This window comes from Manis pentadactyla, chromosome 4, assembly GCF_030020395.1.
Source record: "Manis pentadactyla isolate mManPen7 chromosome 4, mManPen7.hap1, whole genome shotgun sequence".
Classification (NCBI taxonomy): Eukaryota; Metazoa; Chordata; class Mammalia; order Pholidota; family Manidae; genus Manis; species Manis pentadactyla.
This window is the reverse complement of record NC_080022.1, coordinates 62537052-62561679: the sequence shown is the minus strand read 5'-3', so window position 1 is coordinate 62561679 and position 24628 is coordinate 62537052. Positions and strand designations below refer to the sequence as shown.

The 24628-nt window shown below is 38.0% G+C and overlaps 1 protein-coding gene across 2 annotated transcripts in view; it reads right to left on the bottom strand.

The window, feature by feature from the left end:
- The window catches only part of TNNI3K (TNNI3 interacting kinase), a 336780-nt gene that overhangs the window by 99722 nt on the left and 212430 nt on the right, over positions 1–24628 (bottom strand). For both annotated transcript variants that reach the window (XM_036890223.2, XM_036890222.2), the window contains one exon: positions 310–362. In XM_036890223.2, coding sequence (XP_036746118.2) covers positions 310–362 — 53 coding nt within the window. The remainder of the gene's footprint in view (positions 1–309; positions 363–24628) is intronic.

Here is a 24628-nt window from a genome sequence, read left to right as displayed (position 1 = left end):
AAGAGAAAATGTATTCATGTCAAAAGAGATATCTTAACACCAAGGTCAAAGACTGAGCTTAAATATTGAAACCCCAAGAAACGTCTATCTTATTTAAATTCTCACTTCCTTTCTTTTAACTGGGGATATCAAAGGGGAAAAACTGAAAATAAACATGTTTTTAAAATTAGGGTCATGAATATTTGAATGACAGGTAAGTAGTGCTGACACTGTGAAAGCCATTTTCAGATTTATCATACAATATCAGGCACTAGCAAAGAATGAAGAAAGAAAATGATGTTATATGGGTGTTATTCTTGGGAATCTCACCTCCAAAATCCGCAACCACAGCATGCCCATCCTCACAGAGAAGAATATTGTGACTGTAAATAAAAGTAGACTTTGAGTGAATTTTACCATTTTCTAATCAGACGGGCCCTTAAGGAAGAGGACAATAGTCATCGCTTGTTTATCCCAAAGGCTAACTAAGCCCCCCACAAAAAACTAACAGAAATCTCAATGTAGTGATTGATTTGCTTAGTTTTGCTAATTCAAAATGAGTATTTACAAAAATGGAATCATCTTATATCTAACTTTGAAAGTATACAAAGTAAGCTACTTTAGTTAAGCCCTCCAAATTTGCCAAAAAGACCCATCAGCTAACGATCCGTTTTTCAGCTCTGACGCTCATTTGTTAAACAGCTATAGTTACAGGCACAGAGTAAAAGGCACCTGCAAGCATATTAGAGTCAGACCAAAGGAACAAGCTTGAGGGAACCCTGAGCACAAGGACGGTTCAAGATAGGGCCTCACATGCACATTGTAAAGGGACTTTTTCTGGAAAATGCCATGGTTAATTCATGCTAACTACAATCCCAGGACAATGGGGAATTGTTTAAGACTTGTGCAATGATTCCAGCTAAACTACTTTTTAAGATCTTGGGGAGGAAAAGGTATAAAAGTCATCAAAGTCTCCTTTCCAACCAGAATTCAGGCTAGATTAAAGGCAAAACTATCCTTCCTTTTCAGGAAGTATATCAAGGCTGAGGCACTCCTAAGAGAATTGATTTGTGGGATATCATATGGACGAGCATATCATGACCCAAGATTATCTCTGAATGCTTCTTACTGAGTGTATTTCTTAACAATCATTTCATATTTGAATTGTAAATGAGTCATTTCATATTACGAGATTCCCCACTGGATTTCTTTCAGTGCACATAGGCTACATTATATTTATTTTGTTTGTTCTGCTTCAAATAAAAATGAGGAATTGTTTTGCTTCATGACCAAAATGAGGAAAAAAACTATTATGTTTTTAGTCTTGATTAAATCCAGTAAGATAATGAATCATTTACATAAATGTTTTTCGGTGCTGACTTGAGCTTTATAAGAAAGTTACTTTTAAATTTCTCTTGTATCATTAATGAATTTTAATTTTGTGGTACAGAATTAATCTTCTTTTCAACTACCAAAAATGTAAAATGTGTTCAAAGTCACTTTGCTTAGAAGAGCTCAGTGTATAAGTAACCAAGGGTGTCAAAATAAAGATCCCCAAGATAGTCTCTTTAACTATAAATGACCAATATTACACATAATGAGAATGCCAACGTCATGATAAAGAACTACAGCATCAGAAGTTCTTTGGAAGTTCAAATGCAACAAGAAAAATGCATCTAATGCTGTAACCACTAGATTCTGTGGAAGAGTTAAGGAAGTTTTAATACCACAAACCCTTGGCTTATCAAAGGATAATGGGTGTTACATTTTATAAATATCATTAAAACACATAATGAGCATATTCACCAATCATAATAAATTTATATGTATAACATACTGCTCATCATTTTACTTTTAATTCCAATTAGTTATCTAGAACAGTGGTTATCAAAATACAATTTTTAGCAGCACAATCTCAATATATAAAACAGATTTTTAAATGGAGCTGCTCTAGCTAAATATAGGGAAAGGCTCAAAGAACCACTACTTAACCTTCACTCTCTTCATAATAACAGTCATTGAGGAAATAGCTTAAAACCAGGGATGTAGAGAATTCCCAAATAAGTTACACTCCTAGGGAGTATTTTGTTATTCATTTGTTCAGATTTCTTCCAAAGTGAATAATTTATGTTATTAAGAAAGATATCAGCTAGCTGGAGTTGTAGTGGAGTGTTTAGCAAAATTTTACTCTTTTGTCAAAAAAATTGATGTGAATTGGGCTGCTCAGGGCATTATGGTATGAGAGGCAGCATGTTTCAGGATGAGAGATTATGCTCATTACTTTACCTCTAGCATTTTTAGCACACTACATATTACATAGGAGTATCCCATAAACATTTGTTGAAAAAGTAAATAAACTAAAAGAAACAGAAAATAAACAGTCATGAATTTGTAAAGGTAAAGATTATATTAGTTAGTGAGCAAGTACTTGACAAATACCATTCATCAACCTGTACATAAATATTTAGAATTTAGGGAATTCTACAAATGGAAGAGATATTGGAACTAACCTAGTTCAACCCACTTAGTTCCTTGAGGAGAAGTCCAAAACTCAGAGAACTTAGATGCATCAACAGAAGCAATATAGGTAGTTGGTGGCAGTGAAAATACAGAATCCAGTTTTTCTAGGTCACCACCTCAGATCTCAGAAAAGTGACTGGCCAAGAGTAGATGACCAATGAATTTTATAAGTCATTCTTATGTCCTATTATGGACCTATCCCAAAAGCATAATATTTACTTTCTTCACATTACTAAGAAGCTCTAAGAGATGCAAAGTGATGCAAGTTATGGACTCCATTTTCAAGTAATTTATAATTACTGATGAAAATGAAGATGAATGTGGGTAATACAAGAAGTCAAAGAAAACAGAGTAGGTTAAAAAAAGAATTCGTTTTGAAGTGGGCTTTGAGGGACAGTCAGTAAGTTTACAAATATTGGCTGAAAGCTGATCATGTACCCAGATAGTTCCTATATACTGCAATACAGTATGGAACAAGAAAGGAAAAGGGCTTGGAGCTTATGTTCAGCAAAGAGGAAATGAAGCAGAAACAAAAGGAGAAAGAAGTTCAGGTAGGTGGAAGATCACAGGAAAGCCTGAGAGTTGGGAGTGTTTGTAGTCCATCATAGGAAGTATAAGAAGAATGCACCAACTAAATTGGAGAGTACATGCTGGAAAAAAATGGGGGAAAACTGAGTGGAGATGGTGTTGGATTATAAGGGAATTTAAAAGCCAGGAAGGAAGTCTAGACTTGATATAAGGAACTAGCAGGTTTTTATGTGTAGGGTTAACACTCTCTGAAAGCAGAGAGATTAGTGTTCAAGAATAATATTAGGAGAGATTCAAGATGGTGGCATGAAAGGTGAGACAGAGAACTCCTCCCAAAACCACATATAATACGAAAATATAGTTAATACAACTAATCCTAAAAGAGCAACAGGGAAGAAGGTGGAACCAGGCTGCATACACCTAGAGAACAGAGCAGACCTCAAGAAACAGGGTAACCTACCAAAGCCTTGATCCAGTGGGACCTAAGCCCTTCCCCCACCCCAGCTCATTGGCTGGGAGGAAGAGAAACAGAGCAGGGAGGGGGTGGAAGTCTAGGACTGCTGAACACCCAGCCCTGGAGGTCTGATCTGGGAGCACAAACCTACATTGCATGGTGTTCTGGAGATTAGTGGGGTTGGAAAGCTAAGACAGGAGGAATTCTTGGGGAAACTGAGATTCCAGCCATTTGTGGAGGATAGGGACCACATCCGGCCGCAATAGGACTAAGGAAAGGTGGGTGGTCTGAGAGGCTTCCTAGTAGCAAGAGGGCTGTTGAAGGGGCAGGGTTTGCATGGAGCTTGCTGTGCAGGAGAAGGGATAGGTGGACAAAGTTGTCTGGGTGTGCTATGCCCAGCAGGTTGGAAACTTTCAGAAGCTTTAGGCACTTCATCCCCCTGGCTGGCTACTCAGCATTGAGGCGCTCCACTGTGATATGTAGCATGCTGTGCCTTCCTCCTGGCCTGCCGGCATGGGCTTGCAAACTGGCAATCCCTGCCCTGGCATCAGGCCAGCCAGAGGGAGGCTCTGCCTACAGCACCTGAAGACACAAAGCACAGAGGCTTACACCTGTGTACTTGGCCCACTGGTTCTGACAGTGGAGACAGGCACTGCTACTGGTAAGTGGGAAACAGCTCTTCCCTCCTCCCAGGCACCAGCACTGCTCCCCTGTAAATGCCGACATCACTCCAGGGGCTGAGCAGCTCCAGAGACTTGAACTTCTGGGCACTAGAGGGGGCCACATACAAATATGAAACGTCAAAGGAACCCAATTCAAACAAAAATCTCAGGAACACCAGAAAAAGGGACAAATAAACCTGAATTCACCAATCTTCCTAAAAAAGAGTTCAAAATAAAAATCAAAAACATTCTCATGGAGGTACAGAAAAATATTCAAGAACTCAGGGACAAATTTATGATGGAGATTCAATCATTAAGAAATTCCACATCTGAAATGAAACACATAATGGAGGGACGGAAAAACAGATTAGATGTAGCAGAAGAGACAGTAAATGGAATAGAAATTAGAGAAGAGGAATACAAAGAAGCTGAGGCACAGAGAGAAAAAAGGATCTCTAAGAATGAATGAATATTGAGAGAACTGTGTGACCAATCCAGATGGAACAATATTCACATTATATGGGTACCAGAAGAAGAAAGAGGAAAAGGGATAGAAAGTGTTTTTGAGGAGGTAATTGCTGAAAACTTCCCCAATTTGGAGGAGACAGTCTTTCAGGCCATGGAGATAGGTCTCCCAACACACAGGACCCAAGGAAGACAACACCAAGACATATAATAATTAAAATGACAAAGATGAAGGATAAGGACAGACTTTTAAAAGCAGCTATAGGGAGAAAAAAGACAACATAAAAAGGAAAGCCCATCAGGCTATAATCAGACTTCTCAATAGAAACCTTAGAGGCCAAAAGGGAGTGGCATGATATATTTAATGTAATTAAGCAGAAGGGACTTGAACCAGGAATACTCTACCCAGCAAGATTATCATTTAAATTTGAAGGAGGGGTTAAAAAATTTTCAGATAAGCAAAAGCTGATAGAATTTACCTCCCACAAACTACCTCTACAGTGCATTTTGGAGGGAGTGCTATAGATGGGAGTGTTCCTAAGGCTAAATAGCTGTCACCAGGGGAAATAAAACCACAGCAAAGACAGTAGAACAATTAATAACTAAGCAGATGCAAAATCAAAGGAACTATCCCCAAAGTCAATCAAGGGATAGACAGAGAGTACAGAAAATGATACCTAATATAAAAAGAATGGAGGAGGAAGAAAAAGGAGGAAAAAAAAGAACATTTAGGTTGTGTTTGTAATAACATACTAAGTGAATTAAGTGAGTTAAATTAGACTGTTAGATAGTAAGGAAATTACCCTTGAACCTTTGGTAACCATGGATCTAAAACCTGTAAGGGCAATAAGTACATAGCTATAGATAATCACTCTGAATGTAAATGGTCTGAATGCACCAATCAAAAGACACAGAGTCACTAAATAGATAAAAAAACAAGACCCATCTATATGCTACATAAAGAGACTCACTTTAAATCCAAAGACATACACAGACTGAAAGTAAAGAGATGGAAAAAGATATTACATGAAACTAACAGGGAGAAAAAAGCAGGAGTTGCAGTACTTGTATCAGACAAAATAGAGCTCAAACAAAAGGTCATAAGAGACAAGAGGGACATTACATAACAATAAAAGGGTCAGCCCAACAAGAGGATATAACTATTATAAATATCTATGTACCCAACACAGGATCACCTACATATGTGAAACAAATACTAACAGAATTAAAGGGGGAAATAGAATGCAATGCATTCATTTTAGGAGACTTCAGCACACCACTAGCTCAAAAGGACAGATCAACCGAACAGAAAATAAGTAAGGAGACAGAGGCACTGAATATGCACTAGAACAGATGAATCTAACAGATATCTACAGAAGACTCCATCCAAAAGCAACAGAATGCACATTCTTCTCAAGTGCACATGGAACATTTTTAAGAATAGATCCTATACTAGGCCACAAAAAGATCCTCAGTAAATTCAAAAAGATTGAAATTGTATCAACCAACTTCTCAGACCACAAAGGTATGAAACTAGAAATAAATTACACAAAGAAAATGAAAAAGCCAACAAACACATGGAGGCTTAATAACATGCTCCTAAATAATCAATGGATCAATGACTAAATAAAAACAGAGATCAAGCAACATATGGAGACAAATGACAAGAATAATTCAAAACTGCAAAATCTGTGGTAAGAGGGAAGTATACTGTAATACAGGCCTATCTCAGGAAAGAAGAACAATCCCATACAAGCAGTCTAAACTCATAACTAACGAAACTAGATAAAGAAGAACAAATGAGGCCCAAAGTCAGTAGAAGGAGGGACATAGTAAAGATTAGAGCATAAATAAATAAAATCCAGAAGAATAAAACAATAGAAAGAAATAATGACAGCAGGAGCTGGTTCCTTGAGAAAATAAACAAAATAGATAATCCTCTAGCCAGACCTATCAAGAAAAAAAAGAGAGTCTACACAAATATACAGAATCAGGAATGAGAAAGGAAAAATGACTACCGATACCAAGAAATACAAAGAATTATGAGAGAGTACAGTGAAAAATTATATGCTAAAAACTGGATAACCTAGAAGAGATGGACAATTTTTTAGAATAACAAAACTTTCCAAGGTTGACCCAGGAAGAAACAGAAAATATGAACAGACTAATTACCAGCAATGAAATTGAATTGGTAATCAAAAAACTACCCAAGAACAAAACCCTTCCCCCAGATGGTTTCACTGTTGAATTTGATCAAATATTTAGTGGAGACTTAATGCCCATCCTCCTTAAAAGTTTTCAAAAGGTAGAAGAGGAGGGAATACTCCCAAACTCATTCTACGAGGCCAGCGTCACTCTAATACCAAAACCAGGCAAAGACACCACAAAAAAAGAAAATTACAGACCAATATCTCTGATGAACATAGATTCAAAAATACTCAACAAAATATTAGCAAACTGAATTAAAAAATACATCAAGAGGAACATACACCATGATCAAGTGGGATTCATCCCAGGGATGTAAGGATGGTACAACATTCTAAAATCCATCAACATCATCCACCATATCAACAAAAAGAAGGACAAAAACCACATGATCATCTCCATAGATGCTGAAAAAGCATTTGACAAAATTCAACATCCATTCATGATAAAAACTCTCAACAAAAGGGGTATAGAGGGCAAGTACCTCATCATAGTAAAGGCCATATATGACAAACCCACAGCCAACATTATACTTAACAGTGAGAAGCTGAAAGATTGGGAACAAGACAGGAATGCCCACTCTCCCCAATGTTATTAAACATAGTACTGGAGGTCCTAGCCATGGCAGTCAGACAAAGAAAATAAATACAAGGCATCCAGATTGGTAAAGAAGAAGTCAAACTGTCACTATTTGCAGATGTCATGATATTGTACATAAAAAACCCTAAAGAATCCACTCCAAAACTATTAAGAACTAATATATGAATTCAGCAAAGTTGCAGGATACAAAATTTATACACAGAAATCTGTTGCATTCCTATACACTAACAATGAACTAACAGAAAGAGGAATCAGGAAAACAATTCCATTCACAATAGCATCAAAAAGAATAAAATACCTAGGAATAAACCTAACCAAGGAAGTGAAAGACCTATACTCTGAAAACTACAAGACACTCATGAGAGAAATTAAAGAAGATACCAATAAATGGAAACACATCCCATGCTCATGGATAGGAAGAATTAATATTGTCCAAATGGCCAACCTGCCTAAAGCAATCTATAGATTCAATGCACTCCCTATCAAAATACCAAAAGCATTCTTCAACAAACTAGAACAAATAGTTCTAAAATTCATATGGAACCACAAAAGACCCCAAATAGTCAAAGCAATCCTGAGAAGGAAGAATAAAGAGGGGGATCACCCTCACCAAATTCAAGTTCTACTACAAAGCCAAAGTAATCAAGACAATTTGGTACTGGCACAAGAACAGACCCCTAGACCAATGGAACAGACTAGAGAGCCCAGATATAAACCCAAGTATAGATGGTCAATTAATATATGATAAAGGAGCCATGGATATACAACGGGGAAATGACAGCCTCTTCAACAGTTGGTTTTAGCAAAACTGGACAGCTACATGGGAGAGAATGAAACTGGATTATTGTCTAATCCCATACACAAAAGTAAACTTGAAATGGATTGAAGACCTGAATGTAAGTCATGAAAACATAAAACTCTTAGAAGAATACTTAGGCAAAAATCCCTTGAATATAAAGATGAGCAACTTTTTCCTGAGCAGATCTCCTTAGGCAAGGGAAACAACAGAAAATATGAACAAATGGGACTACATCATGCTAAAAAGCATGGACACCATCAGCAGAACAAAAAGGTATCCTACAGTATTGGAAAATATATTTGTAAATGACATATCTGACAAGGGGTTAATATCCAAAATATAAAAAGAACTCACATGCCTCAACACCCAAAAATCAAATAACCCTGTTAAAAAATGGGTGAAGGATATGAATAGACATTTCCATTTCTCCCAAGAAGAAATTCAGATGGCCAACAGGGACATGAAAATATGCTTGACATCGCTAATTATCAGGGAAATGGAAATTAAAACCACAATGAGATACCACCTCATACCAGTTAGGATGGGTAACATCGAAAAGACTAGGAACAACAAATGCTGTAGAGGATGTGGACAAAGGGGAACCCTCCTACACTGCTGGTGGGAATGTAAACTAATTCAACGATTGTGGAAAGCAGTATGGAGGTTCCTCAAAAAACTAAAAATAGAAATACCATTTGACTCGAGGATTCCACTCCTAGGAATTTACCCCAAGAATGCAGCACTCCAGTTTGAAAAAGAGAGATGCACCCCTATGTTTATCGCAGCACTATTCGCAATAGCCAAGAAATGGAAGCCACTTAAGTGTCCATCAGTAGATGAATGGATAAAGAAGATGTGGTACATATACACAATGGAATATTATTCAGCCATAAGAAGAAAACAAATCCTACCATTTGCAACAACATGGATGGAGCTAGAGGGTATTATGCTCAGTGAAATAAGCCAGGCAGAGGACAAATACCAAATGATTTCACTCATTTGTGGAGTATAAGAACAAAGCAAAAACGGAAGGAACAAAACAGCAGCAGACTCACAGAACCCAAGAATGGACTAACAGTTACCAAAGGGAAAGGGATTGGGGAGGGTGGGTTGGAAGGGAGGGAGAAGGCATTATGATTAGCACATATAATGTAGCAGGGGGCACGTGGAAGCTATTATAGCACAGAGAAGACAAGTAGTGACTCTATAGCATCTTACTATGCTCATGGATAGTGGGTGTAATGGGGTATGTGGTGGGGACTTGATAATGGGGGTAATCTAGGAAACACAATGTTGCTTATGTGATTTTATATTAATGATACCAAAATAAAAAATTAAAATCAAGAAATTAAAAAATAAATAAATAAAAACTTTTTAGGAAAAAGAATAATTTTAGGCCTGAGGTACTGAGGGACTAAAGTAAGATAGTAGAGTTGAAAGCAAAAAATAATAAGTGAATTTATCAAAATATCTGAAAGAAGTGTCTAGATCTTAAGACAGCTTAAATATAGTGGACAAAAGCAACAAAAACCAAAGGTCACATTCAAGTTATTTAATTTGGTGTTCTTAAGCATGAAGCAATAATATGTCCAATTAGAAAGGACTGTCTTTTTAAAAATCCAGTGAATTTTTATGAAAAGTATAATGTCTGATTTGGGGCGCTAAGGAACTTGACTAAAATCAATGTTGTGCAAGGGAAGATTAGACTTACCAGACAAATAACTATAATTTTTATCAAATTGAAATAACATTCAAAATGGACTCTTGAGTTCTTAACAAATAATAATAGCAAATTAAACAAAACAGAGGATTCAGTGTCATTTAGGAACATAGGAAAATACGAGTTCATAGCAGCAAATGGGGCCAACTGTCAAAAAAGATGCTATGGAAATGCCACTGCAGAATGAGAGCACTTTGGGAAGTCCTGGGGTAAAGGGACATTTTCTATTCCACTTCCAGGTAGTCTTCTGGATTTGTCCACTCCTTCTCTAACCTCTTGGTAACAAGGAAAGCTAATATTTAGAAGGATCTCTAAGATTCATCTGTTCATTTTTTAGTTCTAAGCCATACTTCCTATCTAGAGTGAGATAAATGGAGGGGTGCAGGCAGTGGGGGAAGCTGACAGAATCTGTCCTTATTAGTGATGGAGACAAGGCTGCCTGGTGGAAGTTGTGTCAGAGTAAGTCACGTGAAGGGTCAGGAGCATCAGGGTTGGGAGCACCTAGGAAAGGGGATGAGCTTGGCACTGAAGCCAGCTAGGACAGCAGAAGTAGTGAGGATACTTTTAGTGATGAGTCAGGAGTTTAAAACCGAGATATGTCAGGAGTTGCAAATTTTGAGAAGAGTGAGGGTAGTGACAATGGTGGGAATGGTGAGGCAGCAACAGAGACTGGCAGTAAGGACAGACGGGAGTAAACACTGAATGAGAGCCTTCTCTGGGCAAGCACTAGTGTTTTCAGAGTTTTCCATCCCTCATAGAGCCACTATGTGGTTGGTACTAGCAAATTTATTCTATGGCTGGATAATTAGGGCTTAGAGTTGTTACAGTTGTAAAAGAAAGAGGTCACGGGGACAAAAAGTACAGCATATGGAATATAGTCAATAATATTGTAATAACTTTGTATGGTGACAGATGGCAACTACACTTGTCATGGTGAGCATTTTATAATGTATATAATTGTCAAATCGCTATGTTTTACACCTGAGACTAACATAATATTATATATCAACTATACTTCAATCAAAAAAAGATGGCCAGCAGCTGGTAAGAGGTGGAGGCAGCATTCTAATTTCAGTCCCCAAAGTCTGTCCTGTTTAGAAGAAGCTGATTTGCTCATCACCAAGACAGGAGACAAGACTGAGGGGCTGTGACTAGTGTTCATTTAGATGTCTAAACAGAAATTCCAGAATGTCTGCATGGGTGAAGAGAGTCCTACCAGATAGTGCCCCAAATGCCTGTGTTCAGTGTCTGACTATAATGTAATGAGACTGAAGTCAACAAGCTACATGGAAATAAATAAACCTCTGGACTACCAAGACACAGCAAGCAAAGATGAAACTTTCTCCCTTCCAGAATGTGGTTATCATGTCATATCTTGGTGAAGGAAGTACAGTCACTGAGAACAGGAAACTTGCAATCTGGCCTGGGCACTAAGCCAGGCACATGAAGACTGTCAGTGCCATGGAGGCTATGCAGGATTAAAAGGGAGAAATAAAAGATTCTAAGATTTTTCTTCCCCATAAGACCAACTGGAAAGTTCAATTTTATCTGTTTGCTTTTGAATAAAGTTCTGGGGGTTGGCAGTCTTCTATTACACATGATGCTTTACAGAGCATCTTCATGCACATAACATTTGGTGCAAACAGCCCTGTGAGTCAGACCCTTTGGAACTGAATTTGATAGATAAGCAGACCTGCCAGTAATTGGTTGAGTTAGCACTTTAGCTCAAGTCTTACCCCCCAGAGAAAGTTAACTGAGGAGCAGTAAGGGGCAGGAGACGAGAAGAGACAGGTTACACTGAAAGGAAGGAAGAAAAGGGGAATAGATACTATAACACACAAACATGTGCACACAAGCAGTACATATGCACACACATGTACACATAAATAGATAAAGGTCAACAGGTCCTTGATTTTTACTGTAGTTTTTGGTATTTTTGTATTTAACATTTTGATTTCATGTAAGTGAGTGTGATTCCCAAAGTCCATGATGTTTGCTAACTTGTAATTTTGTTGTGCCAAGGGAGGCATAAGCTGAGAAGCAAGTTGCTTAGCTGATGAGTGCTCCAAGACAACTTCATGGCATCGCAGCTCAAAGGACCTTATTGCTGTCTTTGGTCTTTCTGCATTACTGGAGAAATGATATCCTGGAATGGGGTTTACCAATGGGTTTATTTTTCCTGCTGTGAAGGCCTGGCTCTGTGTCAGAAACTGCAGTGCCTGCCTGCAAAGAGGCTACAGTCTGATTGGGAATGAAATACAAGAAACATTGCCAGCTAGAATGTAAAGTGGATTTCACTGTGACAGACCTAGAAAATAATACAGTGAATTAGAATTAATTCCAAAAAAGATCACTAGCAGTGTAGAAAAAGGGTGTTAAGAAACAGGAGAGACAGGAGGTAGTAGGTAGGACCAGGGTCCAGAGTCAGACTACCTGTTTTTTGCTATTACTAGTCCTGTGATATGGGACAAATTATAATACTTAAGTTTTTGATTCTTCTTTTCTGATCTTTAAAAATTGTTGATACCAGGGTTCTTGTTCAGGGAGTTGAAGAATGAACTTCGCAAACACTCAAGGTAGGAGAGAGCAAGGTAGAGGCTTTTATTTAGAGATAAAGTGAGAGGACAGAGCTTCTGGCTCACACTGGAGGGGACAAGAGAGCCTGTGGTGCTGCATTGTCTAGGGGATTTATGTGCAGTTGAGGATTTTCAGGAATGGGGGTAAAGGGCCAGGGGTGCAGATTTGTTGAGTGGTCCCAGAATGCTCATTTTTGATGAGTAACAAGAAATTTGTTGCTCTGATTCCTTCTCAGGATAGCAGCTTCCCTCTGGGAGCATATCAATGAAGACCTCCTGCCCTGCCCCTAAGGTGGGCTCAGTTGTTGCCTGTTTGCTGAAGAGTGTGTTAAGAATCTTACTTCTTGACTTCTTGGGCTGTTTATAGTTGGGCTTGCTTACCAAATTAATCCTTTGCCCAGGCTGCAAATTACTTGATTAGGATTAGAGAAGGAAACACAGCAGATAGGTAAAGTTAAAAATAAGCTGGGCCTTTTAGCAGGCTAAGGTAAATTTTACAATATCATGATCTAATTGATATAGTGAAGTCAGGGGTTATGGTGAGATACTTCTCTTTATCTGTGGAACACTCAAACTTTCCAGGCCAACTTATCCTGGCCTTTTGAGCTTTAACTGATTTCACGGAAGAATGTCTATATTCCTAGTCTGGTATTTTTATCCTAGAGAATTAGTGTGACTCTGACTTTGGGTAATGCTTAAGACAGAGTTTCGACAGGGACTTCTCTGCACATTGTTACATTGTTCTAACTGTAATTATTTTGCCTTGCTTTTTTCTGGAGGCCCTCACCCTTACTCCGCCTAAACCCATAGTCCCTGTCTCATTGTGAGATAAATGAAGGCAATTCAAGGAGATAAGACATGGAATTTTGTAAATTCTGAACCACTAAACAGGTACTGGTTATTACAGATGCACATAAGCCCTAGCTTAGAGAGTGTCTGTGCAACTTAGATGCAAATGCACTTGTAAACTACAAAGCCGTGTACACATTAGGTATTAAGTGGTGAGTCTTGAAAGCAATGTGACTTCCTGAATCAAAACCGACAATAGAAACTGACTTTACTATGGAATATTTCAACCCACTCAGCCCTAGAAAGTCTCTTCTCCTTCTATCTCCATAGTCTACCGTCACACAACGATTGCTGCTTTGATTGAATGACTGCATGTCACTGAAAGGAATCTTTGTTCCCCTGACTGCATCAATACTGCAGTATTTGGACTTGGCTCCAGCTTTGTCTTTTATCTTGAAGCAAATGATTTGGGTCAATTGTTTATGTAACAGAACTGAGTATCTCTTTGAAATGTCTGTCCCTTACAAATCACTCCACAATAAAGTTCCTTTAACCCTAACAATGCATGCACTTAGCAGAATACAAAATATAACTGAGGGCAAGATTTATTTCATCCAAATAAGTGATGTGAATACAATCCATGCTCTGACCTTCAGTGCTTTTTTTCCACAGTTAACACGGTTCACTTTCAGAAAAGAATAAGGCGTTTTGAAGAATGGTGTGTGTGTTCATTTTTTAAGTGGTGTTTTTCTTCAGGTTTCTTTTAAACAAAAGTGAATGGAAGATAAATTCTGCTGGCTCCTATGACAAAAGAAAATTTTCTCTAACCTCAGAACTGAATTAATTTAATGAAGTCATTATGTAAGCATCGTGAGTCTTTTCATTTTAATTGCCTATATTGAAAATTTACCTAAAGTGCTCAAATGATTCATAATCAGTTGGTTATGCACTATAGTCCAATACTAATTGTCACTATTAATCAGACTGGCCTGATTATTAGACCATTTTCCAATTCTGACTTTCTTCCAGAGCCAGACTGAAGTTCATGATGCCTGGAAGGATCAAGGTGACTTGCTACTCTCACTTCACTACCATTAAGAGATTTTTAAAGTGACTTAAAAAAACCCCACATAAATATTAATTCATTTTTTTTTCTGAATTATAGAGCCATGTGATTGCCAGTGTTAGTTGCTACTAACAAACACCACTTTAAGGGCACCATGGCCAACCTCTCAGGGCCCTTATTTGAAGAAATGACAGCCTCAGAAGTGTGAACCTAATACCACAACAGCATAGCTTCCCAGACTTCCTTTCAGCCAGTATTTTCTGATATATGCCTGGAGGTGATTAACTCATATGATTAAAGACACATGGCTATCAGCATGCCTGGAGACATGCCAAGGGTTAAATCAGTGGAAGCAATTAGGTTTCATTTTCAATCTCATCACACTGTGAAAGTCATTCGTTTACAAACACATCTGCCTGACAAGCAATCATTCAGACCCAGTGCTGAGGAGTCCTGAAGCTGCCTGCTGCTGCATTTTGCTGGCAGTGCTGTGTGATGGCCCAGGACTCTTCCTACTACAGACCTCTCTCTGGGGAGTATTACCTTCTTGGCCTTCAGCATAGGCGACTGCATTATCCTCTCCTCTTGAGCCACAATTGGAAACCCTTTCTGGACCTATGCCACCAAACTCAATGTGACTTCTTTACCTCTGAGTATGTGTAGGGAAGCCCCCCCACCCCACTATTCCCTACTGTTTTATGAGGACAGCTGTCCGCTGCTTCACCCCTGATATGTCTGGCCTTGAGAAACCTTGAAAACACGGCGTGTTGTTCTCATGAGTAAGGAGCTAGATAAGAGCCTTGAAGGCCAGACACCTGGCCATGAGGGCCACATGCATACGCATCTTCAATAATTGTATAACCATGAATTAGCACTACAACAGTATAAAAAGTACAGCTTTATGCAGAACAAAGTGGCTTCTTCTGAGCACCCTCCGTGATGACTCCTGCCACCTTCTTTGCTCTTCTTTTTGCCTCAAAACCTCAATGGCAACCCCCAGACACCGGTAGTATGTCACCCCCATACCATGAACTGCTTCCAGTTTGTTTTTAATATAATGTAAGGTGCTAAATAGACCCTTTAAATGTACTGTAACTCATAATTACTATCTTTGAAGCTTTGTACCTTTTCCTAAAAATACTTTCAAGTCATCTAGGTCAGCTCTTATAGTCACAGATGTATTACAGTGCTCTCATATGCTCTCTGTTGTTGCATCTTTCTGCCTCTGTTCTTACCTCATTAGGGAGCAAGAGCTAAACAAAAGCTCATTATTTCATGAGGAATAACTGCTGGAGGTCCTGAGTTTGAGCACCAAGATAATGGAGACAACATATTTGGTTCAGAGGTTCACAGACCTTACTGATGTCTCCTTATTATGTATGTTATATGGTGATTGGACTGTCAGCAACAACTTGACGGTCCCTCACAATGTGGGCTTCATTCACATGGAGACCTAGTGACAGTGTACAATAACGCCAGAAACCAGGTACTTCGCTTCATGGCCAAAGAAAGCTTCTACCTATGTCCTTTATGCCTCCTTCGTGCCTTGGGGCTCAACATAAACTACTCCAGGATTCTTACCACAAGCAGATTTTGTGGTTCTTCTGCAAGAAAAGTGAGGCTTCTGAAACTCTGCTTTTTTTAGATTTTATTTCACCAGAGCCTTCCTCCTTGATAAAGGCCAGAGAATTTCAAGCCTAGGTTTCCCTAGTAAGCCTTTTGAAGATAGTTCTTCACTAAAAATAAGAACTGTAATTTTATGTTTTTCATACTGCCAGAAAGTGACCCTAGTTTGGCTTCCTATAGACTGAGCTGCGATAACTTGTATTTACCTTTGTTTCCTTAGAAAACGCATGCAGGGGAAGACCCATGTTTACAGCACAGAAGTCCCCTGATTCACTCAGGAATAGCAAAACACAGATCTTGAACATAATATGGGTAAGAGAGAAGGAATATATCGAAGTCCCATATCATGAACTTCCAAACATTGAAAACCTAATTTCAGTGAACTCCTGGAAACCATGGAAACAGAAAAAACCAATAAATGCAAAGGACTGCAGTACCTTGACTTTTCCTAAAACAAAATTGACTCTGTCAGGAGAAGTATATTTGAAGGCTTACCTCTAAAGCTACTGGATTTGTCCCATTGCCAGTGGGAATGAAGAGGTGGATTATAAGATTTGTATTGTGGTTAAACCCACTTATTGAGGGTAATGTGAAAAAAACCTTCACACTCTTCACTATTTACTCAGCACCATGAAATGCAAGTGGAAGAAGAATAATGATGGAATAAATCCAACCACACACACATGCCATTGATTGTGAGGTTTCTATGAGTTAGTGCCCTAGAATAAACAAACAAGTATGATTTTCATTTCTATATATAGATACAGTTATTGATTATCTCTTTCAACAGGGTGTAATCTTGCAAGGAATTGTATGTATGCAAACTGCAAAATGGAACATTTTTGTATGCCGAAGTGATAATCAAGATAATATTACAGGAGATGACAGTTCTGCATTCATTATATATCATTTGTCTTATTTAATTTAAAATTGAGAGAAGGAGGAAGTATATTGAAAAAAATCGAATTGACTATATTTTCTTTACAGGGTCTAATATTTTTCTAATATATCGGACCATGGGTGAGCAGACACTTTTCACTTGAGACGGCTGTGATGCCTGTACTTGGGGCTCATAGGAAGACAGTGTGATAAAATTTTCTACCATAGTCATAGCTTTGAGGAATGAAGAAAAAATAGTCAAAACACATAGCCACAACTTTTGAGGAATTAAGAAAATGGCCAAAATATGTGACAGCCAAGTATGGAAAAGTTATAATCAACTAATCTGATTACTAAAAAAGTTACAAAACCAAAAGCATCAAAAAAGTTTCCAACTTTTGCTCTTCCACTGTCTCCTAAATATGGCCTCCTAGTCACTTTTCTAAGCATTCATTTAAAAAAATTCTAAAAACTGTAACATCCTTATACAAAGCCCACTTCACGTAAACCTGGAAATGCAGCAGACACTTACATGTGATGAGAGAACATGAGTATTTTAAAACTAAACACAGACAGGAACATAATATAAAAGACTGAGAAGCAGAAACTTGGGGACTTAGACAAACAGGAGACATAAGAGCAATATTTTAGAGTTAGAAGGGTATTAGAAATTACTAAAGGATCTCTTTGTCAAGGGAGAATTTGAAGGGCTTTGTTAGCTGCCCAGGCCACCTAATGGATCTACTGACTAATAATGGTTCTCTTTTCCTGCATCATCTACTCCCTTTCCCCTGATCTCTAAGGATCCAAGCATGTCCAGCCCCTGTTAAGTGTGGAGATATAGATGCTAAGAACAACAACTACTTGTACTGGAAAGTGTCCTGGGGCTTTTCTCATCCACATTAAAAAATCAGATCCAAAACTAACACTTTGATAATGTGTCATGGACCTTCTGAACATCTATTTAACACTCAGACAACAGAAGGTCTGTGATGACCCTCTATCTGTACCTGATAAAATTAAATCCTACCCACTGGTGGGGAAAAGGGCCAGAGAGAGGAGAGAATAAGAGCAGAAACACATGAAAGAAAAGTAAAAGAAAAGTCTTCAGTTTGGCAGGGCAGACACCATTGATAACTGTGTGTTAAGTTGCTAAATTTCCTGTTAAAAGACCCTGAAGTAGGTATATATGTGTCAAGCAGAGGAGGGCTGAGCTTTAAAATAACAGCTGATGGATAGCTGCGCTTTATCAACAAATATGGTTTTCTGCTTTAAGTTGAGCAGCCTTGGATTTGACTTGGACCTCCATGAGAGCAGGTGCGGTGGCTCTATCTCTGACAAGCAGAGGTTGTGCTCCTGCAGAGCTCAACTTCTATAGATTGTCTTCTTCTAACCTGAGCCACAGATGAGTGTTTAGAAAAATGGCTTCAGGGGAATTTATTTTCAGTCCTTTGGGTAGCAGAGATTTGCAGGTAACTCCGGGAAGGAAACTGCTTACCTACTTATCTGAAGTTACAGCTTTTACTATGGCGACTCCATCTCCCCTGGTGAGCACAGGGAGACTAAATGCCCATGTCTCTGCGAAAGGGCAGGTTAAAAATGTACTTAGTCCCACATGCCTTCTATCAACGACACTTTGAAAATTCAAAAGACACGAATGGGTCTATTTTTTAAAAACTCGCTGAACCATTCAGCATCCCTTCAGTTGCTGGGAAGAGGAGCTGTTGGTTTTTTTCAAGACACTAGATAGTCTATCCTCGTGGGATAGAAGTATTAGTCACAGAAATGTAAGTTATCAACCATGACGGTTTAGGGCTATTTTAGTTCTAACCCTTTGTCAATGCTGTATGACTGTCCCCACAATACCTCCAGGCTCCTTCTTCCCTCTTTTTTTTTTTTTGTTCATGCTGTCTCCTCCAAGTTTGAACTCACTTCTAACTTTATTTCTAAATAAATAGCCTCAGTTTTCATCACTCTGTCCAGTGATTTCTTCTTACCCTAGCCTGCACAGTGCTTGTCTGTAATAAGATGATAAATTCCACAGTAGCAAGACCCATGAGCCAGGGAAATTATTGGTGATAAACAAACACTTATTGAGTCAAAATTTCTTCTTGATACTAGAAGAATAAAGGGCAAGAAAGAATGGGAATGATGGGGTGACTTTATGAGTGGTTATATTAAGCAGTAACTTCTCCTAAATTTCATACGATTGAATTCTGTAGCTTCTCAGACCAAATTGCTGTTTCTTATTTTCTAGAAAGATCCACATTTGTGGCACAAAATAAATTCTCTGGGACTTAAGACTTAATTTTCCCTTTTTAGTCTTACTCAATGCAAATTCTTATTTGTCACCTTCCTATATAATCAACATACGCCCAATAAATATTTGGTTAATATTTATTAGGCATCTACTACACTGTTGGATATTGCATAGAACATGGAGTTTTAAAAGAAACCCACCTTTTCAGTAAAGATAAGGAAAGGAATGAATAAACACTTTTACTCTACCCCACTAATTATTATCTGCTCTGCATGAGCCAGGCTCCTCTGCCTGAGGCCCTGTTCTTTACCCCTTTTCTTCCATGCCCTTCCTGATCACCTAAGCCCTAGTCCTGCTTCAAGAACAAACTTAAGTTTTGCCTCTTTTTTGAAACCTTGCCCAAATATTCTAGCTGACACCAATGACTCTGAGATTGAAAGCGTATAATGCTATTTTTGGTCCCATACTTTTGGTACTTAGTATATGCTCTCTCATCTTATTGTTTTTTATATGTATCTCTTATTTCCCTAGATAGAGTAAAACTTTTCTTAAGCTACTTTCACCCTTTGCTCCTGAGGACTTGGCAACATATAGCAGCTCAAGAAATATGCTTGTGAATAATCAATATAGCTACTGATACAACCATTTTCAAGGTAATCCTCTAGACAATATTCTATTTCTCTCCTCCTCTTTATAGTCAATATTCTTAAGAGGTTTTCTTACGCTTACTGCTTCTACTTCTTTACAGACCTTCCCCTCTTCAATCCACTGGTCTTGCTTTTCCCTTACACTCCAGTGAACATTGTTTCCAATGTGAATTTCTGTGTTGCTGAATGCCATGGCCTCATTAGTTCTTGTACCATATAATAATCCTGAGCTCTCCCTCTTGACCAAAGCTTGCTGCTCTTCCCTTACTCCAGGATATCACCATGAATCAAGTTACCCAAATAAAAACCAGGGAACCATCTTGATTTCTCCTGTCCTTCACCTCCCTCATAAAATTAGTCACCATGTCCTATCAATTCTACTTTTCTAGTATGTTCTGCATCTGTCCAGTTATGCTTTCTATGCATTGAGCTATCAATGATCCAAGAATACATCTATTAGAATCCCATTTGTTGGAAAAAACTACCTATAGGAGATCTCCTTTCAATGCTAGGCATGTGTTAGTTATTAGATAATGATAATAAGTACAGTAAGTGACACTTATATAACACTATGCACGAGGCCTATTTCTAAGCAATATATGTTAACCAATTTGTCACACAGCCCAATGAGGTAGATATAATTATTATACCATTTATAACATGAAGAAATTGAATTGCAGAAAAGTTAAGTAACTTCCCTAAGGTAACACAGCTAGGTACTTTGAATTCATCATCTCACTTATTCTTTAGAGTAACCTTATATGATGGTATTAATATTTCATCTTACAGCTGAGGAATTGAGGCTGAGAAGCTTAAAATAATTTTCCTAAGGCCACACATTTGGTAAAACTGTCAAAATCATGATTAGAATCCACATATAGTTGGCTCCAAAATTAATTTACTTTCCTCCACACATGCTTTGACAGTCTTATAGAATGGTTTAAGAAAAGTTAAATTGGAAAGTATGGCCTAAATTTCTCATCTGTTGCATAAATGTGGGAACATTTGTTTTAGATATTGTTTTTAATGGAAGCAGAGGATGAGTGTTAAAATAGTGAAGTATGTATGTTAAAGGAAGGTTAGTGCAACAAAGGACAATAAATGATGACTACATAGAACAGGCTGGACATGGAGAGGGGAGAAAACAGGACCAAATGAAGGAGAGAAATGGGGTGGGGTGTAGGGACAGAGGTGGTGGTGGTGGAGGGAAGCTATGGGTTTTAAGGGAGGACCTAAGCTGAAGCATGAAAGGATGAACTGCCTTTAATAGTGTTTATAAAACCTAATGAGGATGTGTTAATACGAAATGTGAAACGTGACTAAATATTTCAACAATATGCATATTTCATGATGTTGATTTTATGTGACCGGGTTACTCAGGAATCTACCAGCTGAAACAAAGCCCAAAGATACCCAGTGATTTTATTCAAGTTTACCAACAGATGCCTAAACTTTGCAGGCAGCAAGGAAATGACAAATGATTAGTATTCTAAAGATGCCCCTAAGCTATCTAGCATGTTGTGGACACTTTGTATTCTGCACTTACCCAGAACTGCAGAACATTTTGTTCCTTAACAATTTAGTGGTTTTCTGTTTTTTATTTCTTGTTTTGATTTGTGTGTAGCTCTTCTATTTAAGTCTATGATTATGGAAACAACAGTCTTATAAATGTTATCCACACCCCATGTATAGTCAAAGAAACAAATGCCAACTTGAGTGGTTCACCAGGAGATGATGATTTCAAGTGGCCTCAAACTCAGGCTCTTGAAAGCTGGTTAGAGAGTGCTTGTGGAATGGGGAATGAGTAAGGGACAAGGAATTGAATCACTGGGTTCAAATATCAGCTCTGCCATTTAGCCAACTGAATGACTTTGGGGGAAGAAATTAATTTACTGACCTTCAAATTTCTCTTTTTTAGCATTGTAAGTTTTTAAAATGAAGATTAAAAAATAATTCAGGCAGCATAAGCCTAGTACACAGTGTTTTTTTCAATAAATAAATAAAGAAATGAACTGCCAGCATCAGAGAATTAATTAGTTGGTTTCTCATAAGACAGACCAAGGATGACAACTCAAACAAATGATATATTCCTCACAGAATAATAAAAAAATATCCACATATATCTTCATTTTATGACATGTAAATAGGGTTGTGTGAACAATCTAAAATAGTGAGCGAAAGAACAAATAACTTAAGGGAGAAATCACCTTAAGCATTAGGTTAAGATCTGCTAACACTTTATGGTTCCAAAGATTACACATGATTACATTTATCAAAGGGTTAGTTTAACCCCTAAATTGAAAAGCCCATCTTAGGAGAAGCAGGTTCCTAAGAAGAAGCAATCACACTTAATAAATTAAAAAGCAAAGCAATCAAGTGCTCTTGTTTCTTCTTTGACTTGCATGTTACCCTTGGGCTTTTCAGATTTTGTCCAACTGGGAAAGAGCCATCAGAAGTTTGCTAAATAGTTTGTCAGGAGGAATTTCCATGTAAGAGTCCTAATGGCAACAGGCCTGAGAAGGCTCAGCAGGACCCACTTCTATGACACGACTTATGTCTTCAATTCTGTCAGTTTTCAGGTGATGTCAGTCCTCATATTCTTCGCAGTCAGACTAAGTCACCTCCCCTTGTGAAGTCTCTACCAATTTCTTCATTTTACAATCATCTTTCTTTCTTGTTTAAAGTCTTATGGCTATGATGTAGTTGGAAGAACAGTATTAAAAGAAAACAAGCCTTGGACTCTAGTCCAGCTCTGCCCAGTAGAGTCTTTATATTTTTAATTATTCAAATTATTTATCTCTAAACAGGTTTATTGCAATTATCTTATCTTTAAGAGGTATCTTATCAGGTTACTATAAGGGTTAAACAGTAAGTCTGTAAAACCTTGATTTGCAAAACCTTATATAAATGTAACCATTCGTCATTTATGTATACTTCTGCACCCTTTACTCAGCTGTAAGCACCTTTAAAGCATGAACCACCCTTTCTATGTCTTTGAATATTTAGGGATTAGAAGTTGGTGAAATTTCTGTTTTTTTTACACACTGGTAAAGATATTAGCCATGCTGGGAGTGCTGTGGGGGTTGTCAAATGTTACAAAGAGCCTTTAAACTTCATATGATCTTTTAAGAAAACCCCAGAAAATTCTCCCCTATCTAGAAGTTAATAGTTAACTGATGATAATGATGGGTGCAGTTAAAATACATTAAAGATAAGAAAAAGAGCAAAACTAATTAAAATCCAGGTCAGTACAAGTACGAACAAATCATTTTACTCCTCTTAAGGTGGCATGTAAATTGAAGTCAAATAATTACTTCCAAAGATTGATGCAAATCATAATCCCAACTTGAAACAGCTACCCTGTGATAATGTTCCCTCTGACAGTTACTACAGCCTTTTCCAAGACTGGCATCTGCAGAGCAGTACCTCTTAATGCTGACATTGTCTTGTTAGAGCTTGAGTGGAGGCACTGCAGTTTGACTGCAGCTGCTTTATGACATGATAAAGAATTCTGAAAGTTGTGATGCTGTTTTCAGTGTCCTTTCCTGATAAAGTAATAGTGTAGGAGATGTATGTTGGTATTTGATAATTTTGAAAGCTTTGAGAAAGCTACAACAGCTTGGCAGAACATAGCTGGCCAGAAAACCTCTTTGAAGTATTTCTCAAACCCTGTGCCTATCCTCAAAGGCAAAATGAAAGTCAAGGAAGACACATTCTGGAAGCAAATCCCACACCTGCCTCTGACAGTCTTGCTAGAGTCCTTTATGGCTCCTTTCCTCCTTTTGTTTGAGCAGTTAGAGGCATAGGTTGGGTCACATGAAATCCAAAATGTTTATTGTCAAACAGTGTTTTTAAATATATACATTTAAACAAAGTAAATGTCTAGCAAATGTTTATTTTAGTTTTATGCCTCCAAATATATTAGGATTTCTTCCACATAATTTCTGGCTTGTTCTTGCACAGATTTCTGCCTCTCTGCAGTCACATATGCATAAAAATGCATGCAAATCTATTTACCCAATAATTTCATACCTATGTGGTAAAGGATTAAAATGCACATCTCAATATCAAATGCTGGTGAGAATGTGGAGCAACAGGAACTCTCACTGCTAGTGGGAATGCAAAATTGTACAGCTACATAGGAAAACCATTTGGCAGTTTCTTCTAAAACATAACTCTTACCAAAAGATTCAGCAATCACACTTTGTATTTACCCAAAGGAGTTGGAAACTTATGCTCAGACAAAAACCTGCACATGGATGTTTACAGAAGCTTCCTCACAATTTCTAAAACTTGGAAGCAACTAAGATGCTCTTCAATAGATGCATGAATGAACAAACTGTGGTGCATCCAGACAATGGAATAATTTCAGTGCTAAAAAGAAATGAGCTCTCCAGCCATAAAAAGACAAGGAGGAAATTTAAGTGCCTTTACTAAGTAAAAGAAGCCAATCTGAAAAGGCTGCATACTATATGATTCCAATTATATGACATTCTGGAAAAGGTAAAACTATGGGGACAATAAACACATCAGTGACTGCCAGGGTTAGGGGGCAGGGAGGGAGGAATAGGAAGAGCACAGAGGGTTTTCAGGATGGTGAAACCACTCTGTATGATACTATAATGGTAGATACATTTATAATGAATTTGTTCACACCCACAGAATGTACAACACCAAGAGTGAACCAAAATGTAAAGTATGGACTCTAGGTGATACTGATATGTAATATAGGCCCATATACTGTAACAAATGTACCACTCTGCTGGGGTTTGCTAACAATGTGTGTTATGCATGTGGGGAGGGAAGGGGGTAAACAGGAAATTGCTGTACCTTCTTTTCAATTTTCCTGTGAA